Source organism: Carcharhinus amblyrhynchos, chromosome 1 (assembly GCF_965287045.1).
Source record: "Carcharhinus amblyrhynchos chromosome 1, sCarAmb.v2.hapA, whole genome shotgun sequence".
In the NCBI taxonomy this organism is placed as follows: domain Eukaryota; kingdom Metazoa; phylum Chordata; class Chondrichthyes; order Carcharhiniformes; family Carcharhinidae; genus Carcharhinus; species Carcharhinus amblyrhynchos.
Window position 1 is genome coordinate 128,093,144 of NC_137324.1, and position 26,072 is coordinate 128,119,215.

General features: G+C 40.8%; 1 protein-coding gene across 1 annotated transcript; it reads right to left on the reverse strand.

Annotated features, from left to right (window-relative positions):
* Window positions 1-722: 722 nt before the first annotated feature.
* On the reverse strand, window positions 723-25,248 carry LOC145339983 (von Willebrand factor A domain-containing protein 2-like). Its single transcript, XM_080184774.1, has 14 exons — window positions 25,189-25,248; window positions 23,646-23,720; window positions 21,439-21,572; window positions 19,196-19,305; window positions 18,834-19,025; window positions 18,595-18,728; window positions 15,878-16,026; window positions 15,100-15,178; window positions 13,497-13,604; window positions 9,896-9,913; window positions 9,241-9,804; window positions 4,482-5,033; window positions 1,336-1,405; window positions 723-807 (listed from the first exon to the last, which is right to left on the reverse strand). The coding sequence occupies exons 1-13, from the start codon at window positions 25,238-25,240 to the stop codon at window positions 1,392-1,394; spliced, it is 2,181 nt and encodes a 726-aa protein (XP_080040900.1). The 5' UTR covers window positions 25,241-25,248; the 3' UTR covers window positions 723-807; window positions 1,336-1,391.
* Window positions 25,249-26,072: the final 824 nt, after the last annotated feature.

A 26,072-nucleotide genomic window follows, 5' to 3' on the forward strand; every position in this document is an offset into this window, starting at 1 on the left:
TATGTCTAAAAATTAATAAACAACTGTCATGTGAAATGACTTTACACCTTAAGACAAAGTGAAAAACAATTGATACCTTTGCCCTTCAAACTGAAGATTATGGTATAAAATTAAAAAATAACAAATACTTGAACAGATTTGTTCTTTTTAATGATTTATGTTATTGGAAAACATTTTTGGAGATAGCATTGTTTCTAAAATATAAAATATCTATGTTTTATGTGTTGAAGCTATATTATATATGGTTTATTAATTCTAGTGATGTAATTTTGTTTTTGATTTACCACTCAGTATGGTTTATTAATGAGTATAGGGAATAAAGGTATTGCAAATCAACATTAAAAATGAAAAACATAATTTATTGTCATTTTGTAAGAAACAAATACATAATTTTACTGAATACAGTGTTTATAACTCTACAGAACACACACATCTCAGTACACGTACTGAGGGTTGTGATGGTATCAAGCAATTATGTAGCAGATAGCACATGGCCATGGCAAAGGACATCACAAAAGAACACTCAACATGCCTATTTACACAAAAGTTTGGACCATGAGAAATTAAAAATAAGTTAGTGTTAGCGATTCTTTATCCAGTACGCAGAGGATTAAGCTTAATTTTTAAATTGTGACCAATCTAAACATATCTTGCATCAAAGATCAGCAGGTAGGACTTCTGTTGATTGTTCATTGAAGTACTTTAAAATGCTATTGTCATTGCTCCAATTTATTTTCAGCTGAGTAAGACCGTCCACGTATTGAAAAAGAGTGCATTTAATGCACCGTGAATATTTCTGAAGTGACCCTGTTAAGAGCAATAAATATCATCAATCTGAGTGAATTGCATGCCACATACTGAGTGGCACTTCAACACTGTCACAGGAAACTCAACAATAAGTTTTTGAAGGGGTAACCAAGAAGGTAGATAAGGGCAGTGCAGTTGATGTTGTCTACATGGACTTTAGCGAGGCCTTTGACAAGGTACCACATGGTAGGTTGTTGCATAAGGTTAAATCTCATGGGATCCAGGGTGAAGTATCTAAATGGATACAAAATTGGCTTCTTGACAGAAGCCTGAGGGTGGTTGTAGAGAGTTTTTCAAACTGGAGGCCTGTGACCAGCGGTGTGCCTCAGTGATCAGTGCTGGGTCCACTGTTATTTGTTATTTATATCAATGATTTGGATGAGAATATAGGAGGCATAGTTAGTAAGCTTGCAGATGACACCAAGATTGGTGGCATAGTGGACAGTGAAGAAAGTTATCACTCATTCCCACTCATTACACATACAAACCACCTGTCTTGCTTAAAAAAAACACAAATAAGATAAATACCTCAGTGAAACTTTTGAAATTTGTCCTCTTGTCTTTCAAAATTATTAGAAGTGAAGCTACATGGCAGGAACTGATAGGAGGCAAAGAACAATATTCCATCAATAGAGCTGTCTGAACAGTGCTAATGCATTTGAAGAAATTATGTATATATTGAGAATGCACAATGCAAATTCAGTTCAATGTCACCATTCTAGGCAAAAGTATCAAGTCCAGACCCAGCAATTGGGAACGTGTTGAGACTTTTCAGTAAAAAAATAATGAAAATGTTAAAAAAACACAAAGGCAATTCAGGTGACATATTTGATTATGTGAATGGTATATTTTCTGTATGTTGTTTTGACCCTACTTCATATATTGCAATGTTGAGTTTCTGAAAAAAGAAAAAAAAGTGAGAAATTGATTTACGGGAACCCAGTAGCCAGACTGCATAATCTCAGGGTAGTCTACATTAACTATTAGCAGCAATGTGTCACCCAAATTTCGGATGCAATGCATTTTAGACACTCCACATCGATGGAATAGGGCATTGGTGAGGCCGCAGCTGGAGTACAGTGTGCAGCTTTGGTCGCCGCACTTATGCAAGGATATTTTGGCCTTGGAGGGAGTGCAGAGGAGGTTTACTAGGCTGATACTGGAGTTGAGGGGGTTGAGCTATGAGGAGAGGCTGAATAAACTAGGCTTGTACTCATTAGAGTTTAGAAGAATGAGGGGAGATCTCATTGAGACGTGTAAGATGATGAATGGGATGGATAGGATAGAGGTGGAGAGGCTCTTCCCGCTCAGAAAGGACAGTAGGACTAGGGGGCACAGCCTCAAGATAAAGGGGGGGCGGTTTAGAACGGAGTTGAGGAGGAACTTCTTCACTCAAAGGGTGGTGAATCTCTGGAATTCTCTGCCCGTTGAAGTGGTGGAGGCTACCTCGCTAAATATTTTTAAGACGCGGGTTGATGGGTTTTTGATAAGCGAGGGGATTAAGGGTTATGGGAAGAGGGCGGGAATGTGGAACTGAGCCACGACAGATCAGCCATGATCTTATTGAATGGCAGGGCAGGCTCGAAGGGCTGGATGGCCCACTCCTGCTCCTATTTCTTATGTTCTTATGAATACCCAGGCTGTGGAAAGGGCCTGGAAAGTAAACCTCACACCTTCTTATACCAATTCAATATGCTTGTCTTTAATTCATTATTTTCTTTCAGTTTTGGCAATAATTTGGTTTTGCTGAAAACAGAGACACTGTCAAAGTTTTTTGTCTCGCATTGAATCACAAGAATACCAAATTTCAAAGGGTATAACTTTTTTTACCACCACGAGAAAAGAGTGCTGATTGTTTTGCAAGCAGACTCTGATCGGTAAAGATGTTGCCATGGACAATGAACCAGGGAACTGTTATCCCTCAAGTTTTTGTTTAAATTCAAACCAAGCAAGTCGACTCTGATTAAGACATTGCCAGGGGGAAGTGCCAAGAAGTACTTGTCCTCCAAGCTTTTGTGTAGTTGAAAAAGGTGCAATATCCGCATGTTCTGTTTGTTTGTAATGGACAAGGCCCTGCATCTAACTTTTAACAAGCGTAAGCATTGCAAGCCCAACTGATAATCTTTACTTGGTTGTTGTCAGGCTTGCAATGTGCCTCACTTATGCATGCTAAAAGTTACATATATTCATATGCATGCCTGTCTACTTCTATACCTATTCAAGATTGTTTTCTTTAAAAATTTGGTTTCCTTGTGATTCTTTCCTGATGCGTACAAGCTAAAAAGCTTCAACAGCATGTCTCTTTTCTCACCAATACTCAAGTTCTGTACTATCAAACGATGATTTGTAAATAAGTTACAATTGTTGTTTACCATCATTACTGCTAAAATGTCTCTACACGTTGGAAAGCATTCACAGCCATTTTCTATGGTTCAAACCCTATTTTGGTCCCCAAACAAATTCTCAGAAGCTGAAGTTTTTTTTCAAAGTAAACCTGTTATTTTTACAAACCTCTTTTAACAGTACATAACTTCCTTCCACTGTTTCTCTCCAGTGATCTATAATGGATGGTCAGCGTTGTTGCAGAATTCTTTTAGTCAGTTTGCTGCAGGACATTCAATTTGAAACACCACTTCAATAATCTCTCTCTGCTTCTCTCCTTCTCGATTTTATAGATTACTCCCCACTGTTGTCTCAAATAAAACTAATTTCTACAAAGACGATGATATTAAAACCACCCCATGATAATATTGTGCTTCTAGATTACTGGATTTATATGCAATCTACTTCAGTAAGAAGTCTGCTCAAAAGCGTATTTCTCAGATTCACTTTGCTGGTTCTATCAGCTTAAATTCTGTCAATTATTGTAGTGAAGCCCATTGGGTATAACCACCTCTTGATCTAAAATTGTCTCTAAATCTATATAAATTTGAATCCCTTCTTCCACCCATAGACTGAGTTGCTTCATGTCCTCATACCATTGGTGGCATGGAGCTCCAACTCTCCTCCACCTACAGAAACCTGTTGTCAGTCTAATAGTCTGACCAGCTCTGTACTGAGAAAACCAAAGCTATTGACCTGCAAATACAGGCATGCACATGGAGGATGCAGACCTTGCATCTCATGACATGGACAGAGTGGATAGTCAGATGCTCTTTCCTAGGGTAGAAAAGTCAAATACTAGGGGATGTAGGTTTAAGCAGCATAGTGTAAAGTTTAGAGGGGATGTGCAAGGCAAGTTTTTTTACATAAAGGCTGGTGAATGTTTGGAACGTGCTGCCTGGGAAGGTGGCGGGAGCAGGTACGATAATAGCGTTTAAGGGACAACTAGATGAATATATGGATAGGATGGGATTGGAAGGATATGGACTCTGTAAGTGCATTCAGTTTTAGTTTAGGCAGGCATCATGATCGGCGCAGGTTTGGAGGGCCTAAGGGCCTGTTCCTCTGCCGTACTGTGCTTTGTTCGTTTCTTTGTTCTCAACAGTGATGTACTATGATTTAGTTTCACCTCAGCCCTTCCCCCAGCCTGGTCCCTCCTCTGATAAATGGGAGTGGGTGGATTCAAAGCAGGTTGCTGCCAGACTTGAGACTCTTTTAAATTTGAGCATCTCACCTTGTTAAAATTTCTTCTACTTTTAAGTGCATGAAGTATTGTTATTGATGCAGCTTACCTTCACATATTCTTCGTACCAACTTGATTTCATAATGTTTAAGATCCTGGTAGGAACGAAGTGGAATTATGAATTTGTGGCTCCCTGCAATTCTCAAGAGTGGTGTTGTCTGAGCATCAGCCACTCCCAGTACAAATACCGCAATTCCATTCTGTCTCAGCTGTTCAGCTTCAGGGACAACATCATCTGAACTCTGTCCATCAGTAATCATCACAACAACCTTGTGGATTCCTGGCCTTGCTCCTTTCTGGATAGCTAAGGTATCCTCCAGTATATATTTAAGCGCTTTCCCTATGTGAGCATGCCCATCCAGAAATGGGCCTGAACTGATGGCCCTTTTAATTTTTCCTTCACTGTCAAAGGAATCCAAGTTGAAGAGAGTTCGGGGTTTGTTGCTGTAGATCACCATAGCAACCTGTGTGAGGTCTTTGTCAATATCAAAATGTGAAATAATGTTCCTCACAAACCCTTTTATTTGACGGAAATTCTGTCTTCCAACATTACCAGAAGCGTCCACAGTAAATACCAGATCTAAAGGCTTGGAAAAACAACCTGCAAAATAATAAAGTTACACAACACTGACATATTCCAATTTATGTTCTATTACCTCAGAAAATATTACTTTTTGATACAGCTCTGAATCTCAGTTAACTCAATTATGTTTACATTGGTACCATTGAAAGTACCCCATGCTTAATCCCATTCTTCCCAACTGTGTTAAAGGCCCCACGGGGAGACAAATTTCAGACAAAAGATGTTTACAAACTTTTCATATTTTGACCGAATTCTTATAGAAATTATTGCACATTTTCAGACAAATTTCCAGAGGCAAATTTGGAAGTGTTAACCGTATCAATATTGTTGATCTTATAGATCCTTAGGCAACACCAGTGATAATTGTGGGAGTAGGAACAGAGGTAATTGCAGGTGATTCTCTGGCTATGATTTGTCATCGCCAGTATAGGCATATCATATAAGGACTGTTGGTCAATACTTTTAAATAAATTGGACACAAACAAGCTGTGAAGATGGCTGCTACAAGTCAGGTAACAGTCTACTTACAGCATCAAGTCTCTGAGAACAAGTCTATTGTGAAAGGGGCTGAAAGTCTTTGAGCAGCCAAAGAACTTAACCTGTTCCAGTTTCAAATGACTGTCCGCAAACCCAACCCCCCGCCACTTAGATTCACACAAACAACTGTGAACCTTTCGCTTCAAAAAACCCTCGCTTCAATTTTAAATCGTTGAATCTATTCAAGAAACCATAGATCTGGTCACATGGGAGACTAGAAAACACAAACCAGAAACAGAATTAATCGTAATCTGTAAATGTGCACTATGGCACTGTCTTTATCTGTACTTAATGTATATGTGTGTGTGTGTGTGTGTGAGAGAGACATTGCATTAATTTGGGATAAGTGTATGAGAATAAATAACTTTCTTGATCATAAACTTACATTATTTAACTGGAAAACACATTCTAAGTGTGGGAAGCACACCTGTTTCTATATAAAGCATATTGATTGTGGGCAGTTAGAGGGCACATGTGTTCTGTCTATGAAATGGAACCAGGTGACAGCAGCTTCACCCAGCTGGACAACAATGGAGGATAGTGTGGTCAAATGTGAGAGGATAAGAAGGGTTAGTCTATTCCTGTCATAGTCACAAAGGATGGCATTGATAAATTTGATAAATGGCAATTTAATACTGGTACAGCAGTGGAAACTTGGTAGGAGTGATTCAAACATGGAGTTCTGGGGAAATGGGGCACAAATTTGGGAGGTCAAAACAGGTTCAAGGGTTGCAGATTAGCAGCCAAGCCGGCAAACTAGTGCAAAAGCTGTAATGTCACTAAATATGGTGAGAAATCAAAAATGGGATTTGCAGCATGAGGGGAGGGAACCTAATTAGCATAGATTATAATAAATTTAACTGATCAGTGGAGTTAACACCAATGCTTCTGCCCTCTCAACAATGTCTCACCCACCCAGCGTAACAACACGCTGACTGGATTCACAACTAGTTTTCAAAAACAAACACCAGTCATGAGATGCAGCTCCCAGGTGCTGTGGGACATGGCTGAGCTGTGCCCTGGTACTGCCAATCTAATTGTGCCAGGGAGGCAGTGCCAAGAGTGAACCCTGTGGGGAGCCCTATTGGGGGATTCCCTTTATATGGTGGGGTGGCCCTGTGCCTGTGGAGAAGGAAGTAGTGCCTCAGGAGGGACCCGATGCTTGTAAGGGGGGCATTGTTCATAGAGGATGGGTGTCCTCATCTGATGTCTGTAGGGTGTGGGTTGGAATGGAATCAATGAAGAAGGGTGAGGGTGGTGCCAGTGATGGAGACTGTGGGAGGGGAGTGCTCTAATCTTTGCATTGTGGGAAAGGAGGGTGATGTGGATGCATTGATCTTTGCATTGTGGGGGAGAGTAAATGCATTATTCTTTGCACTGTGGGGGAGGGTGTGGATGCATTGATTTTTCGTTGGTGTTGGTGAGGTGGAGGAGTGTTGGGGGCAGGGGGAGGTGGTGTTTCTGAAGTCCATGGGCCTTCAATTTAACTTTGAGATTGGTGCGCCCTTTAAAAAGAGTGCCCCAATCTCGGATTCCCAGCCTTGCTGATGTGTTTAGGCTCCGACCCTCTCGCTGGCTGTGTGAACCTTGCCAGCATTCTGAAATTGCACAAAGTGCCGTTTAATCAGACAAGAAAAGGCAGCTGTAAAACTGATCCAACATACTGTGAAATTCTGGTAAAAGTATACCCAAGGTCTTCATGGAGGAAAGGAGATAGCTTAGTCGTTTGCAAGGATAGAGGGATTAAGGGGTTCTTTGAGGAAAGGTGTGATGATAGCAGATTTGATAGACAAATGTACTGGAGAGCCTGGTAGAGAGTTTATTTTTATTATTTATTCCTGGCATGTGGACATTGCTAAGTAGCTCAGCGTTCATTGTCCATTTCTAATTGACCAGTTTAGAGTCATCCACGTTCCTAATTGAGCAGTTAAGAATCTGCATCTGAAATCACTTGACAGATTTCCTTCCCTAATGGGCATTCAGTGAACCAGATTTTATATTAATTGAACTTAAATTGCATCAGACGGTGAGATTTGAACCCATGTCCCTTGATCAATGGCCTGTGTTTCTGGATTGCTAGTCCAGTGAAATTACCACTACACTATCATCTCCCTTTGAAGTTAAACCAGCAGGAGAAGGTTGACAAAGGTTAATCACATGCAAATTAGCTCCTTGAGCTATTGTTAATGTATGCCCTTCACTCACTTTCTCTTTCTTCAGAGGCAGATGGGACTGTGGTCACTGCTAAACTCTTCAGTGTTTCACATCGTAGAGGGGGCCTGGGAGGAGGAGGTCAGCTGCTCCAACGATTGCCTGGACAAATGCTGAGCCATTAACTGCCTCCATGTTCTCACCAACTAAATCCTGGCATCACTATTTTCACCAGTAGAGAGATGCTCACTTAGGATAAATCCATTAGAGAATCAGAGAGGCCATATCCAGGTCTAGTCACTGAGCATGAGTGAGACTGCAAAGTGGAGCTGTGGAATAGAACCATTCCTCCAACGGAAGAAATAGTCACCTTTGCCTAAGGAACACAGGGACCCAGTTCTCAGAGGTCCAATCTTCAAAATGACAATGCTTCAAGAGAATCAAACTCGTGCAAACAGTGGGAGACAGCTTCCACACATATGGTTGAGAGATGGGTAAGTGGAAGGAGACCACGACCTACATCTCCAAACAGTTTCTGCAGCCTTTTTACTTTTGGGAGTATCCTGGATCCCAGTGAATAGAAGCGTACTGACAACCACCCTAGTAAAAGTGAATCAACCTGGATTATTCAGGAATGGGTTACAGTTTAGACTGCCAAAGAAAAGTAACTGGCAATGAACTAACCCAGATGCATCTCTATTGACACTTAGAACCATCAAATTGGATAATTTGTCACTGGCCCCAAAATACAGGCAGAGATCACCAGTGCCACTTTATTGACTTTAACGAGACCCATGAGGTGGAATCCTTAGAATACTCCCTGATTGAGGCAGTATTGAGTTGGCTTAGTAGGAAGCCTTGCCCATGTATATAATGTGGAGTGTCAGGGCTACTGGCACTCTGGATCTATACTCTGTTGAGGAAGTTTCTGTCAGAGTGTTACTGACTATATAAATACATATAAGTTTGGTGAAGAGATACCATCCTCTGAGGAGTTAATTCAGCCACCATCCATTATCAATGCAGAGTTACAGCCTGTGGATTCCCAGTACGTTCATTATTTTAAAAAGAAGATCAAGTAAAAGTTTTAAGATTTGTTGCAGCTGCTGGAATATCAGAACATCTCCTCTAGAGTACTTTTCTCTATTAACAAAAGGTAATGATTTTTACTTCAGAGTTTTTTTTACTTTACAGGAGACTTTTCTCAAGATATTAAGGGAATAAATCTGCACATTCATACTTGTTAAATTTCCAGATACAGCAGTAGATTTGGATACAAGCTACTTTACACAATGGGATCGGGGTTTGGTGAGATTAGCTTTTGTCATCTTCTTACTGCACAAAACTAACTGCATCTTTTGTCATTGCCTCTAATTAAAAAGACCCAAGCCTCATTTCTACTGCAGTAAGTTACCTCACTGTCCATCCACATCCCACCCTCCCGCCCCCCCACCCCCCCAAATTTCACCCTGAGCGAAAATCTGTGATAAAATGCACATTTTTAGACTCTAACCGACATGAAAACAATAACACTTACCAGGTGCATTAATTCCACATATTTTGGAACTGAGCTCCAGAACGTTACTGTAGAGTTCGTAGGATTCATTATAAGCAAATGACAGTTGAACATCTCCAACAATGTTGTTTAGTTGATTTATTATTTGTTTTTTTCCAACAGACAGAATAAATAATTCCTTCTCTTTTGTGTGCTGTGCAGGGAGTATCACCGAGTCATCAGATTTGGAATTGGAAAAAACTACAAGGACATGAGGAACATCCATTCTGGAGCCTTCGCCGAAACCATTTTCAGCTACATAACGCAGGGCCTTTCCTGTGAAAGTGTTACCTCCATTAAAGGCTATGCCATCGATTGCTTTTAGCAAGTCATTGAAGTCACGGTACTGTCCCATTCCAATCTCGATGCGTACGTTGTCACTATACTGAGCAAAGCCCACTAAGAGTTTTGTTGAAGAGGTCATGATGGATTGGAGAAGTCTTTTAGCAAAACCTTTAGCTTGAAGGAATCCTTCGAGGCCCATGTTCCATGATCCATCCACCAGAAACATCAAGTTAACAGAACAGTCTGTAATGCCAGCTGACACTGTATAGGGAATGTAAATACATTGCTTTATGGGGACAAGGTTTTGAAATGATATCTTCCACTGAATGAATTGCTTTAGTCAGCTACTTACTCAGGTATCTACTTCCAGCTGTATGACAAAACAACAAAAAGACAATTAGTGAAGGAAATTGTTTATTACAATTGATATGTTTGCTATTTGTATAGATTTTGAGCAAAATTAGTCCGTTCATGAAATATAATCTATAAAGGGATATCAATAGTACAAAGATGTCAGCAAATCATGACAGTACAGAAGGAGGCCATTCAGCCCATCAAGTCCTGACCACATCCAGGCACCATTGCTGTAACCCCACACATTTATCCTGTTAATCCCCCTGACGCTAACAGACAACTTAGCATAGCCAATCAACCTAACCCGCACATCTTTGGACTTGATAGAAGGAAACCAGAACACCTGGAAGAAACATGGGGAGAATGTGCAAACTTCACACAAACAGTGGGCTCTATTTTATATGCTCAGATATATATACGTGCATAGTAAGACTATAGTGAGAACCATAAGAACACCTGATGTGTGGAGCCTGTATTGCCTAACTGCATGCAAGCTAAATAACTGGGTGACTGGCTCTAAAACCAAAGGACATAATTTCCAATGCACATAATTATTTTGTGTGCTGTATGTACTCCTTTCATAATGCAGCTATCGATCTCTGAAATAAGATAACAAAAGGCCTTCCTGCTGGGTTTCTCAATCGATCACAGGGCGAGGGCATGAGAGAAGGGATCAGAATGGCTGAATTCTATGGCCTGAACTTTTGCTCCTTATTTGGGAGCACAAAGTCAGGGCTATTCCTAACTCTGCAAACACCACCTGGAAAACTCAGATTTTTTGTTACAGGGGATGGGGGAGAGGAAAAGTGGGAATTGTGTTGGGTGACTCTGGAATGAATGCAAATAATGTTGGATGCAGATGGGGGGTAGGCAGAAAGCTTGCCTTGGTGCACTGGCAGTGCAAAGTTTTTAAAAAAACCCTCATCTTTCACACCACCTTACCCACTTCCCATGCTTCATCCATGCCAACTCATGCCATCTTATGGCTTCCACTCACCCCCCATGGCCCCTCATACCCTCCATGTTGATCTATGCCCCTCTACCCATCTCCATGGGCCTTTATTGCCTTTATACCAAATCATGCCAACAAAGGCCCACCACCAATCATCCTTTGCCCTTACACCTATCATGCAAATTCACCCAGAATACAATATGGTCAGACCTCAGGACCCATTCTAAGGCAAGATAAAATAAAAGTTCTTAAGGAGCTATTGAGGAATTCATTATTTCAAAAAAATAACACTTACATCAATTAAAAACCCAGTTACTATATTTAGTTTTCTTTAATCCCTGGTAAAAACTATTGAAATCCATAGTAAAATGTCTGCAAACACTTGGGGCTGTCAATAAAACTGAACTGAGAAACATCCACTCTGACTATGGAAAATTATCAAATCAATGATGTAGCACTAAGTTAGTAATTATAACGCTCATGCGTATGTCAAGAGATACAGTAAAATAGCAAGTGCTGCTTTTTTTTAAACACTAGAGAGTTTTTTGTATTTAAAGAGCAGAAGCTTTAAATGCCTTGACAACTTCTTTGGACAGTTCTTATATCCTTTGAGCTTGACAGTTTCGATGAACTTGACAGTTCCAATGAGATTATGCACATTTATGTCTAACTTTAATCTACATATTCTGGATGGGATTTTATAGTTCCAAAATCATAATATCCCACCCAAGGTCAATTGACCATCCCATTGTCTGCCCCTCGCCCGTTCCAATTCCCGTGGCAGGTGGCACAGTAAAATTCTGGCCATTGTTTTCCTAAACCTAGCTGATACAAATCTGACATGGCTGGAGGTGGCTGCCTTGAATTATAGAAGAAGCAATACGGAATACTCACATCCCCCAACCATCCTCCCCCACCCCCGTCCATGTTCAAACATTAAGGCCTACTTTGTTTCCTGAGGTTTCAGCAACCCCAGGAAGGGAAAAGAGGCTTGGGAAAAATCCCAACCCCCATCTCCACCCCTGCAAGGCATCCAAAACTGTGAATCGATGAGATCACGCTCTCAGAGCAAGTGATGTGAGCACAGGCCTTTCACAGAGGCAGCACAGTCATTCATTTTGCAGTTTTGCAATCTGAAGATTGCTAAAGCTGTCGGAACATGGAGATCTTGCTGGGGGATCTGAGCGACTGAAGTGAAGTGATATTCCCCCTGGACAGGAGGAACAATCCAGCCTCTCCAACCAAGCAAAGGTGAATGGAAGTGGCTGAGGAACTAAGCAACAGATTTGGTGGTCCCTTGAACTTGGATTTAAGGGCTGCAAGAGGGCAGGAAAGGTGAATTGTGTTTCACTGTAACTTCATTGCAGTGTTAATGTCAGCCTACTTGTGACACTAATACTAAATAAATAAACAGAGCTCAGGAATCCTGAAGTCGGGCTGCTAAAATCAGAATGTTGGGTTAAATTCACAATGAATTGCCTGTTTAAATGTTGAAATTACTTTCCCCACTGTCCCTTGTCCACCTCCAAATCTGCCCTGATTAAAGCTGGAGGTGGCATGGCATCCTGTCAGCTGCCTGGCCCAAGGCCACTTGTTGGGGATTTAACCATCTTTGTCCACACCTAAGCCCTTGGCAGTTAAAATTAAAGTTCTGCCCAAAATGTTTGAATTTGAAAAGTATTTTCAAGCTGAGATCTGGATATCACTGGGATTTGGCAGCATTATTTAGATACTGGGGGTCGGGGAGGATGGACACCATTAAAGTATCTGCCTTGAAATCACCAGGAGGTGGCGCCATCCCATTCTAATGGCAGAACTGAATTCGGGGAAGAGTCAAAGGGTTGAACTTTTCTAATGTGGCTTTGGGAGCGTACGGATATGTTTGTGGGAGAGATGGGATCCATTACCCGCCTCTCGTTCTGTCTTGTGGCCTTTGCTAGACCCACAACATCACACAGGTCAGTTCTCAGTGGAGTTCTTCAGGAATTAACAGTAGTGTATTTGCTGGAATTCCTGTATTAGTCTGCGAGTATTGCAGAGATCCCAAGATGTGGGAGGGATGTGTGAGAGACTTGCCTGTTCACCTAAGCAGAATTCTATTTAAATGGGATGGAAATTTAACAGAAGAGTCAGTTTGAGCTCTGATAAAACTCCAGGAATCTCAGCAGGCCAAAGCACTCAATACTGTGGACGCTGGAATCTGAAACAAAAACAGAAAATGCTGGAAAATCTCAGCAGGTCTGACAGCATCAGTGGAGAGAGAATAGAGCCAATGTTTTGACTCTGGGTGGCCCTTCGTCAGAGTCGAAATTAATTACCTTCTTAAAATTCCTGAGAAGTGAGCAATAAAATACCTTAAGTTACAGCGCAGGAAGAAGTGTTTCATCTTTGATGATGAATAAGCCCAAACATGCATGTCTTTATTTCTGAGATCAGAAACCACCTACCCGTTCTCTCTCTGTATCTTTCAATCTATTATTCTTCCTGAACTATGTAGGATTGTCTTTGGCCCCTTTCAAACGCTTCACCCCCCCCCCGATGTTATTCGCTGCCTTATTTCACAATGCTAATACATTCTAAGTGGGAGTTCACACAACTGAAAATGAATTGCAATTCCTTTGTTCAAGCGGCTGTAATGTATACTTACTGCAGTGTTTGTCCCCACCATAACCAAGAGGGCACAAACAGCTGTACTCATCCACAGTCTCAGCGACACATGTTCCTCCATTATGACACGGAGCTGAATCACAGGGATCTGCAACAATATAGAGTAAAAATCACATTTCAAATATGTAGCACTTCACAATTAAGAGACATGAGAAGGATGGCTTTACACTGAGGTTATAAATATGCCAACATTATAGTCACTTCAGATATGTAATAAATGGTTGATTTGTTCAAAGGCATAGGAATTGATCAAATCCTGTACAGAAGATAAGAATATTTATCACAATAAACACAAGGAAAGCATTCTCACATAAATAGAAAACTCTGGGAGTATTAACTTCCAGAGGATTTTTAGCATTTTCTGTTCCTTTTCCATATGTTCCTCGCACAAGAGAAATGGGCATGAATTCTGCTATCAACATTGACCAACATAACTCTGAAACATGTGCAATCTCGGATTTTACATTCACATTGATCAGACGCCCCTGGCTGTCTCTACTTAAACAGCTCCTGAAGGTACAATAACTGAGATAATTCCAAACAGATCAAATGGGCCAAGGTTGACATTCACACATTTTAAAGAATTCTGCTCCAAACATTTCCTTTTCTCAATGGTGCCTTTGTCAATCTCACTATAGTCAAATGACAAGTTCCTCAATCTCAATTGCTGTAATAATACTTTATGTTCATCCACTGGTGGGTTTGAAGGCAACTCACTAAATTCAGCAAGAGTCAGTCTGACCTACCATCTACCCACCCTCCTCTGTTGCCAATTTTACTGGTAGTGGGGGTGATCACAATCTTAAGAGTACTTAAGATCCTCATCCTGTGGTTTCTAGGAGTGAATGGAGGTCGGAGAGACCCACACCAAGCCACCAGTCCCTGCGCAGGCTCACGGTGAGCAGAGGGTTGGTTACCCCAATTTATCAGTCCCCTTGGTCCACTAGAAGCTGCTCCAAGATATTCCCCTCTCCAGCTGCTCTCCCCAACTCCACTGACTTCTCAAACCCCAGACTACTAACCCCTTCCACCTCTGCCCCTCACCAGGGCACCCAGTGAGAGCCCCCAGCACCAACTAAATCCTAATCCTAAGCCTGCCTCTGTCTCCAAGTGCTGGGAGAGCTGTTAACCAGCCAGGAGCTCTCCGAAGCAGGACTTCCTGACCTGGGAGTGTAGAAATCCCACATCCAGGCAATAAACAGCTGTTAAATGGCAGCAGGGCAGCTGATATTTCCCTGGATGGACTCCAGCTGACTTTAGCTGAGGGGAGTGGAGGTGGGGGGGATGGTAAGTGGGACTCAAGTAGATGATAGTTACTCCCTGCAGAATGAAATGGAAAGGCAGAAGACAAGTCATTCATGCAATATCTAAATAGGCAGCTGCAAAGTGACAATGTTGGGAATTACTTTTCATCCCAATGAAACCCAAAAAAGTGGAAGGTGAAAAACAATGAATGAAAAAAAATGTTTAACAGCTGGACAACTTGGTGCTCGGAAAAGATAGGATCATACTTCCACCCGGAATCACTAACTTTGACTGAAGATTGGAAGAAGCCTGCAGAAATTCCTGGAGGATATATTTACCTGGACAGAGAGTGCGGTAACAGCGAATGTGAATCTGACTGTATGTTCTTTTCCAGCTGAACGGATGAAAAAAATCCAACTATTAAAATAAAGCAGCCACATTTCCCTGTGATTTAAAACAAAACTGTCGCTGTACATTAGCCTTTACAAAAGTGATTATATATCCATCTATTTGCCATGGTTGCACTGCTATTTCAAATTGGTATATATTCAATAAATCAACCAGCTGGTATCTAATTATTGCATGGTAAAACTGAGTTTCCAACTACAGTATTTTAGAGATTTGTCTGACAGAACTAACATTAAACCATGCATTATAACACATTTGAAAAGATTATCCTGACGCATGTGACTAGAGATATTGACCAAAGTAAAGACTTGTAGATCAAAATCAAAAAGTTTGTCAATAATGGCACCATACATGACAGTAACAGTTGCTTCTTTGTGTGACTGTGTAAGTTGACTGGGCTGTAAGGGGTACAGTGCAGTGTACATTATTTTGAAGGTTATTTTCCTTCTGAGAAATGGATGAATCTTTCATGTCAGTTCAATTATTAGTGTTGATAACATGCCAAGGAAAAGAAAGGTTTTATGCATGTATTTGTATGTTTGCATGGTTCTGAGTGAATGTGTGCCCAGAACGTGTACATGCATAGATGCGCATGTGGGGATGCTGCTGATGCTCTCTGTTTAGGTCCCCCAGCCACCATTCTTTCCATCAGATGCCCTGTTGACGAACTCATGCAAAGTATGTGCTGTTATTGAGAACAAAACAAACTGACATGTAGAGAGGACAGAAGGTAGCCATGGGTTTTCCATGCCAATTTGTTCTGTCATTTTTGCCTTTCCAGCAAATATGGTTTCCAAGATATTTCTTTTCCGCGTTGACTGTTGTTCTCTGACAAAACCGTGACACCAATTTGCAGGCTGGAAAAAAAAGGACCAAATACGACTGAATTAAATATTTATTAACTAATTTTAAAAGCAAGCTAATTCACCCCGGTACTGAAATGATTGGTCACATTTTACAAGATGGCTTTCATTCAAACTGGAGTTAAATTCTCATGGTTTTTCTTTCAATCGGTGAGCACAACCTAACTGAAGCCTGATTCTGCCTTCAGAAAAGCCTGTGAAAATGTAGGTGCTCATGAGCTAAAAACCCTGCAGTTTACACAGACCCCCTTTTCCCTCACACCTCTCTCCACACATTGCAAACCACACCCTCCTTCACACAGAGGCACAATTCTTCATTCCCCATAACCCCCACTAAACTGGTTCACACTGTGGGGGTGACAGCAATGTTCAAGCCTCAAATGGGTTCAGAGTGGGGAGAAAATTGTGAAGCATAGATCAGCTCCCACTAACATCTAGGTTCCATTTCAGCAATCCTATTGTGTCCATCACCCATAAATTATCTGACTCCACCACCGCTAGTTTAATTCCCTGCTCTCCCCCCGCAAAAAAAATCACAAGAACTAAGAAAGGTGCAACAAACTTAAGAGTTAAAATCAATCAATGCGTTTTATGTTGCAACTGACAGACTCCCCAAGCCTCCATTTGAGAAAAGAATAACTAAGTTAATCTGACCATTTTGTAGAGTTGTTCTACTCAAATGCATGTGCCTCTACTGCACTGAATGAAGATTCAGGATGTTGGTAAGTTAACGTACAATCACTTGGGAGTTACTGAGAAACACCATGGGGCAGGATTTTCTCATTTGTTAACAAAGTGTTAACTCAGGCAAGAAAAGTGGTGTGTTTCCCGTCGACTCCACATGAGGGACTGGGCTTGTGAAATTGGAAAGGCATTTCTATGTGGCCCTTCAAAATTATTTCTTGCCACGGGCAACCAAGTGGAAGCGTTGGCTGTCTAGTGATGGAAGGAAGTTGGCAAAAGTGGGCACAGCAGCTTCCTACATATGGCCAATGGAGGAAGGGATTCCCAGTGCCCCCATCCCCAATCACCAACCTCTCCATACCCTTTTTCCCTCCTTCCCCTCCTCCCTTGTCCTCCCCCTCCCCCTTCCTCCCCCTTTTTCTCCCTCCCCTCCCTCCCCCTTACACCCCCTCCTCCTTCCTCCCCCTCATTCCCCCAACACTCCCCCCACCCACCCCCCCTCCACTCTTCATCAGTGAAAGTCTGGCCTGTGGTGTCTAAGGCCCAACAGGGTTTAAAACTTCAGAAGGAAGACTAAGAAGCAGGCTGGATCTTATCTTTATGCTAATTCATAGCTTCTTCCCTATCACTCCAGGCCACAGCTGATATCTGACATGGGTAAAGTGGATTGACTTTGCCATTTATTGTGAGTGGGAAATCCTCATTTCTTGATAGTTTTTACCAGAAATTTCCACAGAGACACTCAACACAATAGCCACTGCAACTTCAACAATGAAATGAAACCTCAGCCAGCAGTTGGAAGTACTGGATGGTTTTGTGGACATACAAACAAGGAGCAAGAATTGGCCATTCAGCCCATCGAGCCTACTCTGCTAGAGGTGCTTGGTTAGAAGGGGAGAAGAGTTGAAAAGTTGCTGGGTGTCACTCAGGAGGTGCAGAGTGATTGTTTTTTTAAAGAAGTAAAGTTCTGCCTGAACTGTTGAAAATAGCCACTCACATGTCCTTTCTTGACTGAAAATTTCTCCTCAACTCTGTCTTAAATAGGAGATCCCAATTTTAAAAATTGTCTCCCTTAGCTCTAGTCTGTCCCATAAAGGAAACATCCTCTCAGCATCTCCCCTGTCAATTCCCCTCAGGAATGTTCAGTAGATCACCTCTCATTCTTCTAAAGTCCTATGGATATAGGCCCAACCTGTCCAACCTTTCCTCATAAGATAACCCCTTCATCCCAAGGATCAATAAAGTGAACCTTCTCTGATCTGCTTCAAAAGCAATTATATCCTTTCTTAAGCAAGAAGATCAAAACTACACCAAGTACAGACACATAGCACAAAGCAACAACAACTTATAGTTATGTAACTCCTTCAACTCAATAAAACTTTCCAAGATGCTGCATGATCTAAATAAGAAACTTTAACAAAAGCTAATTGTAGCCATGAGCTTAAAAGATGAGTGTACAAACTCTGAATGTGTGAGTGTGTTTTTAATAGTCTGCTGCCTGGTATTTTAATGGGAACACTGACACATTTAAAATAAATGAATTACCTCCCCCACTAAAAGGGTAGACAGCAAAATGTTGTGTGAGAACATGAGCAAGTGTGTGTGGTCATACTGGCAACAGTAATGTCCAAGTTACAGCTTCATTGCAAATGGAACATGTTCCGTGGTGTACGATAGAGGTGCTATTCTGGCTTTGCACCAGCGAACTACCCCCACTGAGAGGGATGATTGCAAATCCAACTGCAATGATGAACATTTTAACTGGTTGGAAAATCGAGCACTGTGGTTTCCAAAGGTAGGAAATTAAACTATAAATTTCTAGACACATCAAGCAATTCCAGAGGCACTGAATGGGAAATTCAGAGCAAAACTACCCACCTGGATGTACATCAGAGCAGACAGTAGATTGTGTCAGTGTGGTGTACAAACCGTTGACAGCGTCGTCATAGTGTTCTGCGTAGAACACATGCATCTCACTGGGCATGCTGGCTAAACTGGCCAGTTCTTTCCACCTACAGATGGCGTCAGAAGGAATAAGTGAGGAGCAATGCAGCAACTGTTGCTCACAAAATCAGTCAGTGTCACAGCTTTCTCTCAGCACCTTAACATATACTCACTCTGGATGTTTGACTCCTACAGCAAATATTGTCATCCCACTGTTCTTAGCAGACATTAAAGGCACTGTTGCATTGTCTTGTGATTTACCATCAGTCAGAATAACAATGATTTTCAGAGCATCTTCCCGCCCTCCATGAAAGCCTTTGAGAAGCACATATTTTATTGCTCTGCCAATCTCAGTGCCACCTCCCCTGAATGAACATTGAGAGAAAACCACAGGTTAATTCTTCCAGAGGACTATTGAAGCTTGCATTGAAAAATGAAATTATGGCTCTTTCTTCAAAGTATACATCTCTGGCACAGATAAAGAGTTTTCTAGAAATGAGTAGTCTCCACTTCTTTAAGCATAGGCCACACTTGCCTAAAGAAAATCTTTTTGATTGCTTCTTTTGTCTCTTCTCTTGTGGGGTATGCTTCTAACCCAAACTCTACTTTTGGTTTTGAACTGAACTGGATCACTCCAATGCGAATCTATTTGAGAGTAAACAAAAACATGAAATTTGAAGACAGAGGTGTGACCATAGCTATTGTAAATGTTACTATGCAAACTGAATTACACCATTTTTGTGCCTTTGAATCAAGTTTAGGTTTTGATCAGACTTATTTTTAAAGTTTATTTATTAATATCATAAGTAAGCTTACATTAACAATGAAATTGCTGTGAAAATCCCCTAGTAGCCAAACTCTGGCGCCTGTTTGGGAGAATTTAGCATGACTAATCCACCTAAGCAGCACATCTTTCGGACACTGGGAGGAAACTGGAGCACCCGGAGGAAACACAAACAAGCACAGGCAAAATGTGCAGACTCCACACAGACAGTGACCCAAGCCAGGAATCAAACCTGGGTTCCAGGTGCTGTGAGGGAGCAGTGCTAACCACGATGCCACCATGCTGCCCAACTTGTTCTGGTGCCTGAAACTGTATCCAAATTTCCAGAGGTGTTTATCTAACAAAGTATGTCAGAGGTAGGTTCTTTACTCAGAGGGTAGTAAGGGCGTGGAATGCCCTGCCTGTAGCAGTAGTGGACTTGCCAACTTTAAGGGCATTCAAATGGTTGTTGGATAGACATATGGATAACATTGGAATAGTTTAGGTTAGAGGGTCATCAGATTGGTTCCACTGGTTGGCGTAACATCGAGGGCTGAAGGGCCTGTACTGCACTGTAATGTTCTATGTTCTATGTTCTATGAATTTTAAGTTAATGACCAATGTAGTCTTTTCCACTTTATAACTAAATGTCAGTTTGTCATGGTCCAACTGACTTTAGGAAAATGAAGGATGATTTTCACCTGAGGAACATCTGTCACCATAAAATGTTGTGAAACACTATTGATATTGATATGAAGCAGATCTTCGCCACTTGCAATCAACGAGCAAGTCCAGTTAATGTATTTTGGTTCATGACAAGATGGGAATGGGATCTACCCTTTGAGCTAAAGCAATCTGCTCAAAAGAATGCTTCACGGTAAGAGATTTCAGGATAGGAGTCCATAAATTCTTATTCTTGAGTATTAAAATAACATAGATCGAAGAAACTTATATTTCAAATTATCTCTTGTCAGTTTGACTCAGTTGGTAACATTCTTGCTGAGAAAGTTGAGGGTTCCAGCCTCACCCCTGCACATGTTAGAGCACAGCTCAGGATACCAACTTGCAGATGAGACAGTAAACTGAGGTCTCAGCTGCCTGTTCATGTCGATGGAAAACCCCATGTCACACTATTAGAAAAACAGCAAAGATTTCTTCATAGAAATTTACAGCACAGACGGAGGCCAGCTGGTGCATTGCGTCCACAGAAAAATGCAAGCAGTAAAGTAGCCATTGGGTGGAATTTTCCTGTTTCACCCGCGACGCGAATTGTAGCAGGCATGGAGTTGGGGGTGGGGCAGCGGGGGTGGGGGGGGGAGGTGGTGCGGCAGTGGGGAGGCACCATGCAAAGATCCCCTGACCTTGGGCGGGATTTTTCTGGTCTTGGAGCAAGCACTGCCAGAACATCCTGTCCATCTGGTCTAACTTCACTTCCTAGCTCTTGGTCTGTAGCCTTGTAGGTTATGGCATTCCAGGTGTGGATGCAAGTACTTTTTAAAATTATGTGGGTTTCTGCCTTCACTATCTTTCCGGTCAGTGAGGATTGATATTATTCCCACCATCAACAAAGCCCACTGTTTGTGGGGACTGTACTGTGCAAATTCACTGCTTCGTTGCCTACGTAACAACAATGACCACACTCCAAAAGTAATTCATTAACGCTGTGATAAATTGCTTGTCACACTTCTGGATTTCTGATTACGACAGCAGGATTTAAATGTTTTAAAAAATCTACAATTTAGCTTAGTTTAGTTTCTGGCCATTGGGATGACAGGACAGCAAGACTGGAAGGTGTGAGTTCAGATTTAGATAGGGCTTCTGAATGAAGGTGCTGCAGATAATAAAAAATAGTTTTACATTAAAATATATGTTCACACTGTTGCTCCTTCATTTAAATTCAACCAGTAGCTGGTGGATAAATTAAGCTGAATAATTAAGAAACAATCAACCCAAGGTTAGTATAAACACAATGCTTCAATTTTCCAGCTAATTTTATTACATTCATTTTCTCTTACCCTGTCAGGATTAATATCAAGAATATCACACAGTTTGGCAGCAAAGTGCTTTGATCGTTCAAAGCTTCCTTTTCCTATGCTGTGGGATCCATCCAACAGCAACAAAATGTCAATAGCTGACGAACACTGAATTACTCAAAAAGGAAATAAAACATGGTTGAGTGTTCACAATTAATAGTTTGCAAGTATACAGGTAATTGTGATAACAACTAGATATATTTCCAATCTCAAATGTTAATATATGTTCAGACAAGACTTGGTAACCTAATATTTACATAAATATTCAAATAAGAGACAGTTCTTATTGGAAGTTTGTGGCTCAGTGGCAAGTGTCTCGCTCTCTGAGCCAGGAGCTCTGGGTTCAAGGCTCACTCCAGGACCTCCTAATGTGTCCATTAAGCGGCCAAACAGATTGAGGATCAACTGGTAAATCCTTCTAACAGATGGCAGTGACACTGGGAGGGATTCATGGTCAAACATGTGATGGAATGAAATTGGAGCCTCTACCATCACTATCCATTGTAGAGTGTATGTTGCCACAGCAATTTGGACTCCTTGGCAGGCCAGTAGGCTCCACTGACTGGACGGCTAATGTGGGTCAGATTGGCGCCAGCAGTGTGAGGTTGAATCCCCGTTCTAACTAGGGTGGTTTTGGGACCTGCCTTCTTGTTCTAGCTGTGCTGGAGGTCATAACACTATGGATTAGACCTGCCTGTGGGCAGAGGACTCTGCTCATATTACAGAGTTTAAAATGATAGCACACACTGGTATTGCACTTCATCACTGGTGCTGAGTCAAAATCCTGTGTCTTCCTCCCCAACAGTATGGGTGTATGGATTGCAGTGGTTCAAGAAGGTGGCAGCAATTACAGTGCCCCTCACATCCAAAGAATGACGTAGGAAAGGGGCAGCACTAGGCCATTCAGCCCCTTTAGCCTGTTTTGCCATTCAATCAAATCATGATTAACCAGTTTCTTAATTGTATCAACCTAACTTGCTTCCTATCACCCTTAATAACCTTACCTAACAAAAGTCTATCAGTATTGTCTTGAAATTTCAATTTATGTTTTTTGCTTTTTGGAGGAAACATTTCCTGATTTCCATTATTCTTTGCATGAAGAAATTCTTCCTGATATCAACTCTAATTTTAAAATTATTTAATTTTAAGACACTTGTTCTGGATAAAATCACAGAATGGTTCAAAAACAGAAAGAGGCTATTTGGTCCACAATGTATGTACTGCCTCGCTAACCCCACTACCCTGCCTTTTCCCAGGGATCCTACAATGATCTCCCATCGGAGGAAACAGTTTCTTTCTATCTACCCTCCCCTAATCAATTCATTTTGGTCACCCATTAACCTACGATACTTAAGGGGTTACAAACCTCAACTACATACCATTGGTTAGCACAGTTGTCGGGGCAGTTGGTTTGTGATGTAGAGCAGGTGCCAACAGTGTGGGTTCAATTCCCATGCCAGCTAAGGTTATTCATTAAAGCCCTGGTTTCTCAACCTTGCCTGAGGTGTGGTAACCCTCAGGTTAAATCATCACCAGTCAATTACCTCTCCCTCTTAAAAATGGGGAGATGGTCCTCTAGAACTTTGGTGACTTCCATTTTTAATACATCCAGACCTCATCATTTAACCCTTTATCTTCAGGATCATTCTGGTGACTGTGCTGTACTCGCTTCAAGAGTAATATATCTCTTCCATTTGTGTGATTCTCAGAATGGAGCACAGACCTCTAGGTGACATCTAAACAAAGCTTTTTATAACTGTATCTGGGGTTTGCTCTGAAATTCCAAAAGGTAACCAGGAAAAGTGCTATGGAAATTCCAAATTTGCTGATCTTTTTGAAGCAATTCAGAACACAGATTTTAACTGGTGTAGTAGGGGTGCTGAGTTGGAGTTTAAGATTTAAGGCAAAGTAAATAGAGTTTTAAGATGTTTCTGGCCAATGATTTTCCTGATCTCAGAATGTTTGATGTTGATTTGGGATATTTTCAATCCAATACATATTTCTCTTAAATCATACTGATGTCCATTATTGGCCAACTATGTAGACACATCTTCACTGAGTGAGAATGTTCATTGCACTGAGTTAGTAAACTGGTGATTATCACATGGGTTTCTCAGCTAACTTATGGATTTGGTTTCAGGGTGGCACTAAATCTAGCTTTGTATGTTTGTGTGATAAATCCAACTTACATCTTCCTGAAGACAAAATCTTCACAATAGTTTCTTTGTCAGCCATGAGCTGCTGCAAGCCACAACCTTGGGAGACTGCTCAAATAAATAAAAGATTAATAAATAAATGACTTTAAAATTAATGTTCTTAAACTCAATTGTACATAACTCCAAATTTCTACTTGTAATTCTTCCTGCTGGCCCAATTGCTTTATTGAGCTTGATTCAATTTTGAATTGGTATGCAGGTTTATGTGATATGCTCCAAATGCACATGGTAGGGATGCTTGCAATATTGCTTATACATAATTAAATTTGCATCTGTTTTATATTTATCTAGTTGTATACTCCAGGTCAAAGGTAAATTATCAAGCTTTAATCTTTCTCAAAATTTAAAACCCTTTCTCCTTTCAAGTTTATCATTGATGAAGTTAAGTTTCATTTTTCTCTCTGGTCACTCTTCTCTGGTTCATCACAATTTCCAAATGTCCTTTTGTGCCCATGTACAATGCACAACATTCCAAATATTGCTTTGTCAATTAATACAAGATGCTCCATCAATAAATAGTCCGCACATTCGTATTTTCTGCTAGACCTTCCTTAAAAAAGAGCATATTCCTGGCCTCGGATCAGAGCAATTTTCCATTACTGTGTCCCTCTTGGTCATGCAGATATGGGGCACATGTTCTGATCAGTAGGGTTCACACATGAATGCTTCAGATGTTTTTATTACATTCCTCTATGAACTACTTTTAGGCCAGTTTTTGAATGAGTTTAACGTCAGCCTAAAAATATACAAAGGGGAATGTAATATGGGCATTACAAACACTCACTTACGAACTTTGCTGATTGAAAGTATGCTGCTTATCATTCATTTCTGTTACTTTAGCTCTGTTTTAAGACATGATCTATTTTAATATCACTTCAATTCTTCTATAATAGAAAGTTAATAGAAAGTGGAGTTTGTGGTGTTAGCGCATTGAATTTTTGTCTCCAGGATTTAGCTTCCTAGATAATAACTCTTCTGCTGATAATACTATATTAAATGAATCTGGGAAGGATTCCTCGTGGGTGCAAGGACAGAAGATGGAAGCGTCAATATTATGTGCTCTAATATAACTGGCAGCATGGATTAGTCAGACTGCTGAAATATAAAGAGTTCTTCAGATCAATGGTGTACTACCAAGCTAATATAAGAAACCTCTACTGTTTCTCACTTCTCATCCACAAGGAGTATTTGATGCTATCACTCAGTAGATAATAGCAAATCATTTCTTTCAGTAGTATTGCCATCCTAATGCATATCATGGTGAGAAAGAATAGATATGTCGAATAGAACACTATTGCTTACATTGTGAGATTTTGATGATTTTAGAAAGTTGATTTAAATATTCTTACTGGAGGGAGCCCATTTTCTGTAATTGGTTTGATACTCACTTATGATATGTGAGATTGCTTGCTACAGATAGAGACTTGAAAAATTTACCCTTGTATTTACTCCTCCAAAAGCAAATACTCTCCAATCTTTCACTTCTGGTAAAGAGAGTTTTAGAAAAATTTCTTACCCAAAATCATCAAGAAAAGGGCAAAATACAGACTTCCACTGAAGGACCTCATCCCCAGGTTCATCTAAAGAGAAGAAGCAAAAGGAAATATTCAACAATGACAAAACAATTCAGCCTACTTTCAAAAGTGCAGCACTTTACTCATCATGTGCTGAACCCATTGCACAAATGATGAAACCTACATCTGCCCTGAATCTGGTTTCCAATGGGGGTACCATAAGCATAGACACGGGTCAAGGGAGGTGTAGGAAAAATGCATCGTTAAGATGGTGGCGTGGGCTCGTTGGGCCGAAGGCCTGTTTCCCGTGCTGTGTTGTTCTTTGTTCTTTGTTCTTTGCACCTCAAGCCTGTGAATGGATGTGCTGGAACAGGAAACATCACCTTCCAAAATATTAATATCATCAGTCTCACTTTTCTCCAAGTAAATAACAGCTACAGACCCATAACCTACAGACAAAGTATGCCAGTGGATTAATTGAAATTAGTAGAAAGAAATTCTGAGGATTTTTTAAAATCAAATTTATTGCATTTGTCTTCTCTCTTCAAGATTAGCACAAGAATTGTATAATAAAAGTGATAATATAAAACTAAATAATGCAAGTAACCTGTTAAGAGACCTATTAGCCTCCCTCTGTCCATTTGTCTCATACTTTTGTTATCTCTCTTACTCACACCATAAAGCCTGTGTCTAGAATCAGTGCTGATCCCATTTCCTTTTCTGACTGTGAAACGTTGCAGGATATTAACAAAATGAAGAGCCAAAATGAAGGGCATGCCATAAGATCATAAGATGTAAGAGTAGAAGTAGGCCATTTGGCCCATCGAGTACACTCTGCCATTCAGTGAGAGCCTGACTGATCTGATTTGATAATCCTCAACTCCAC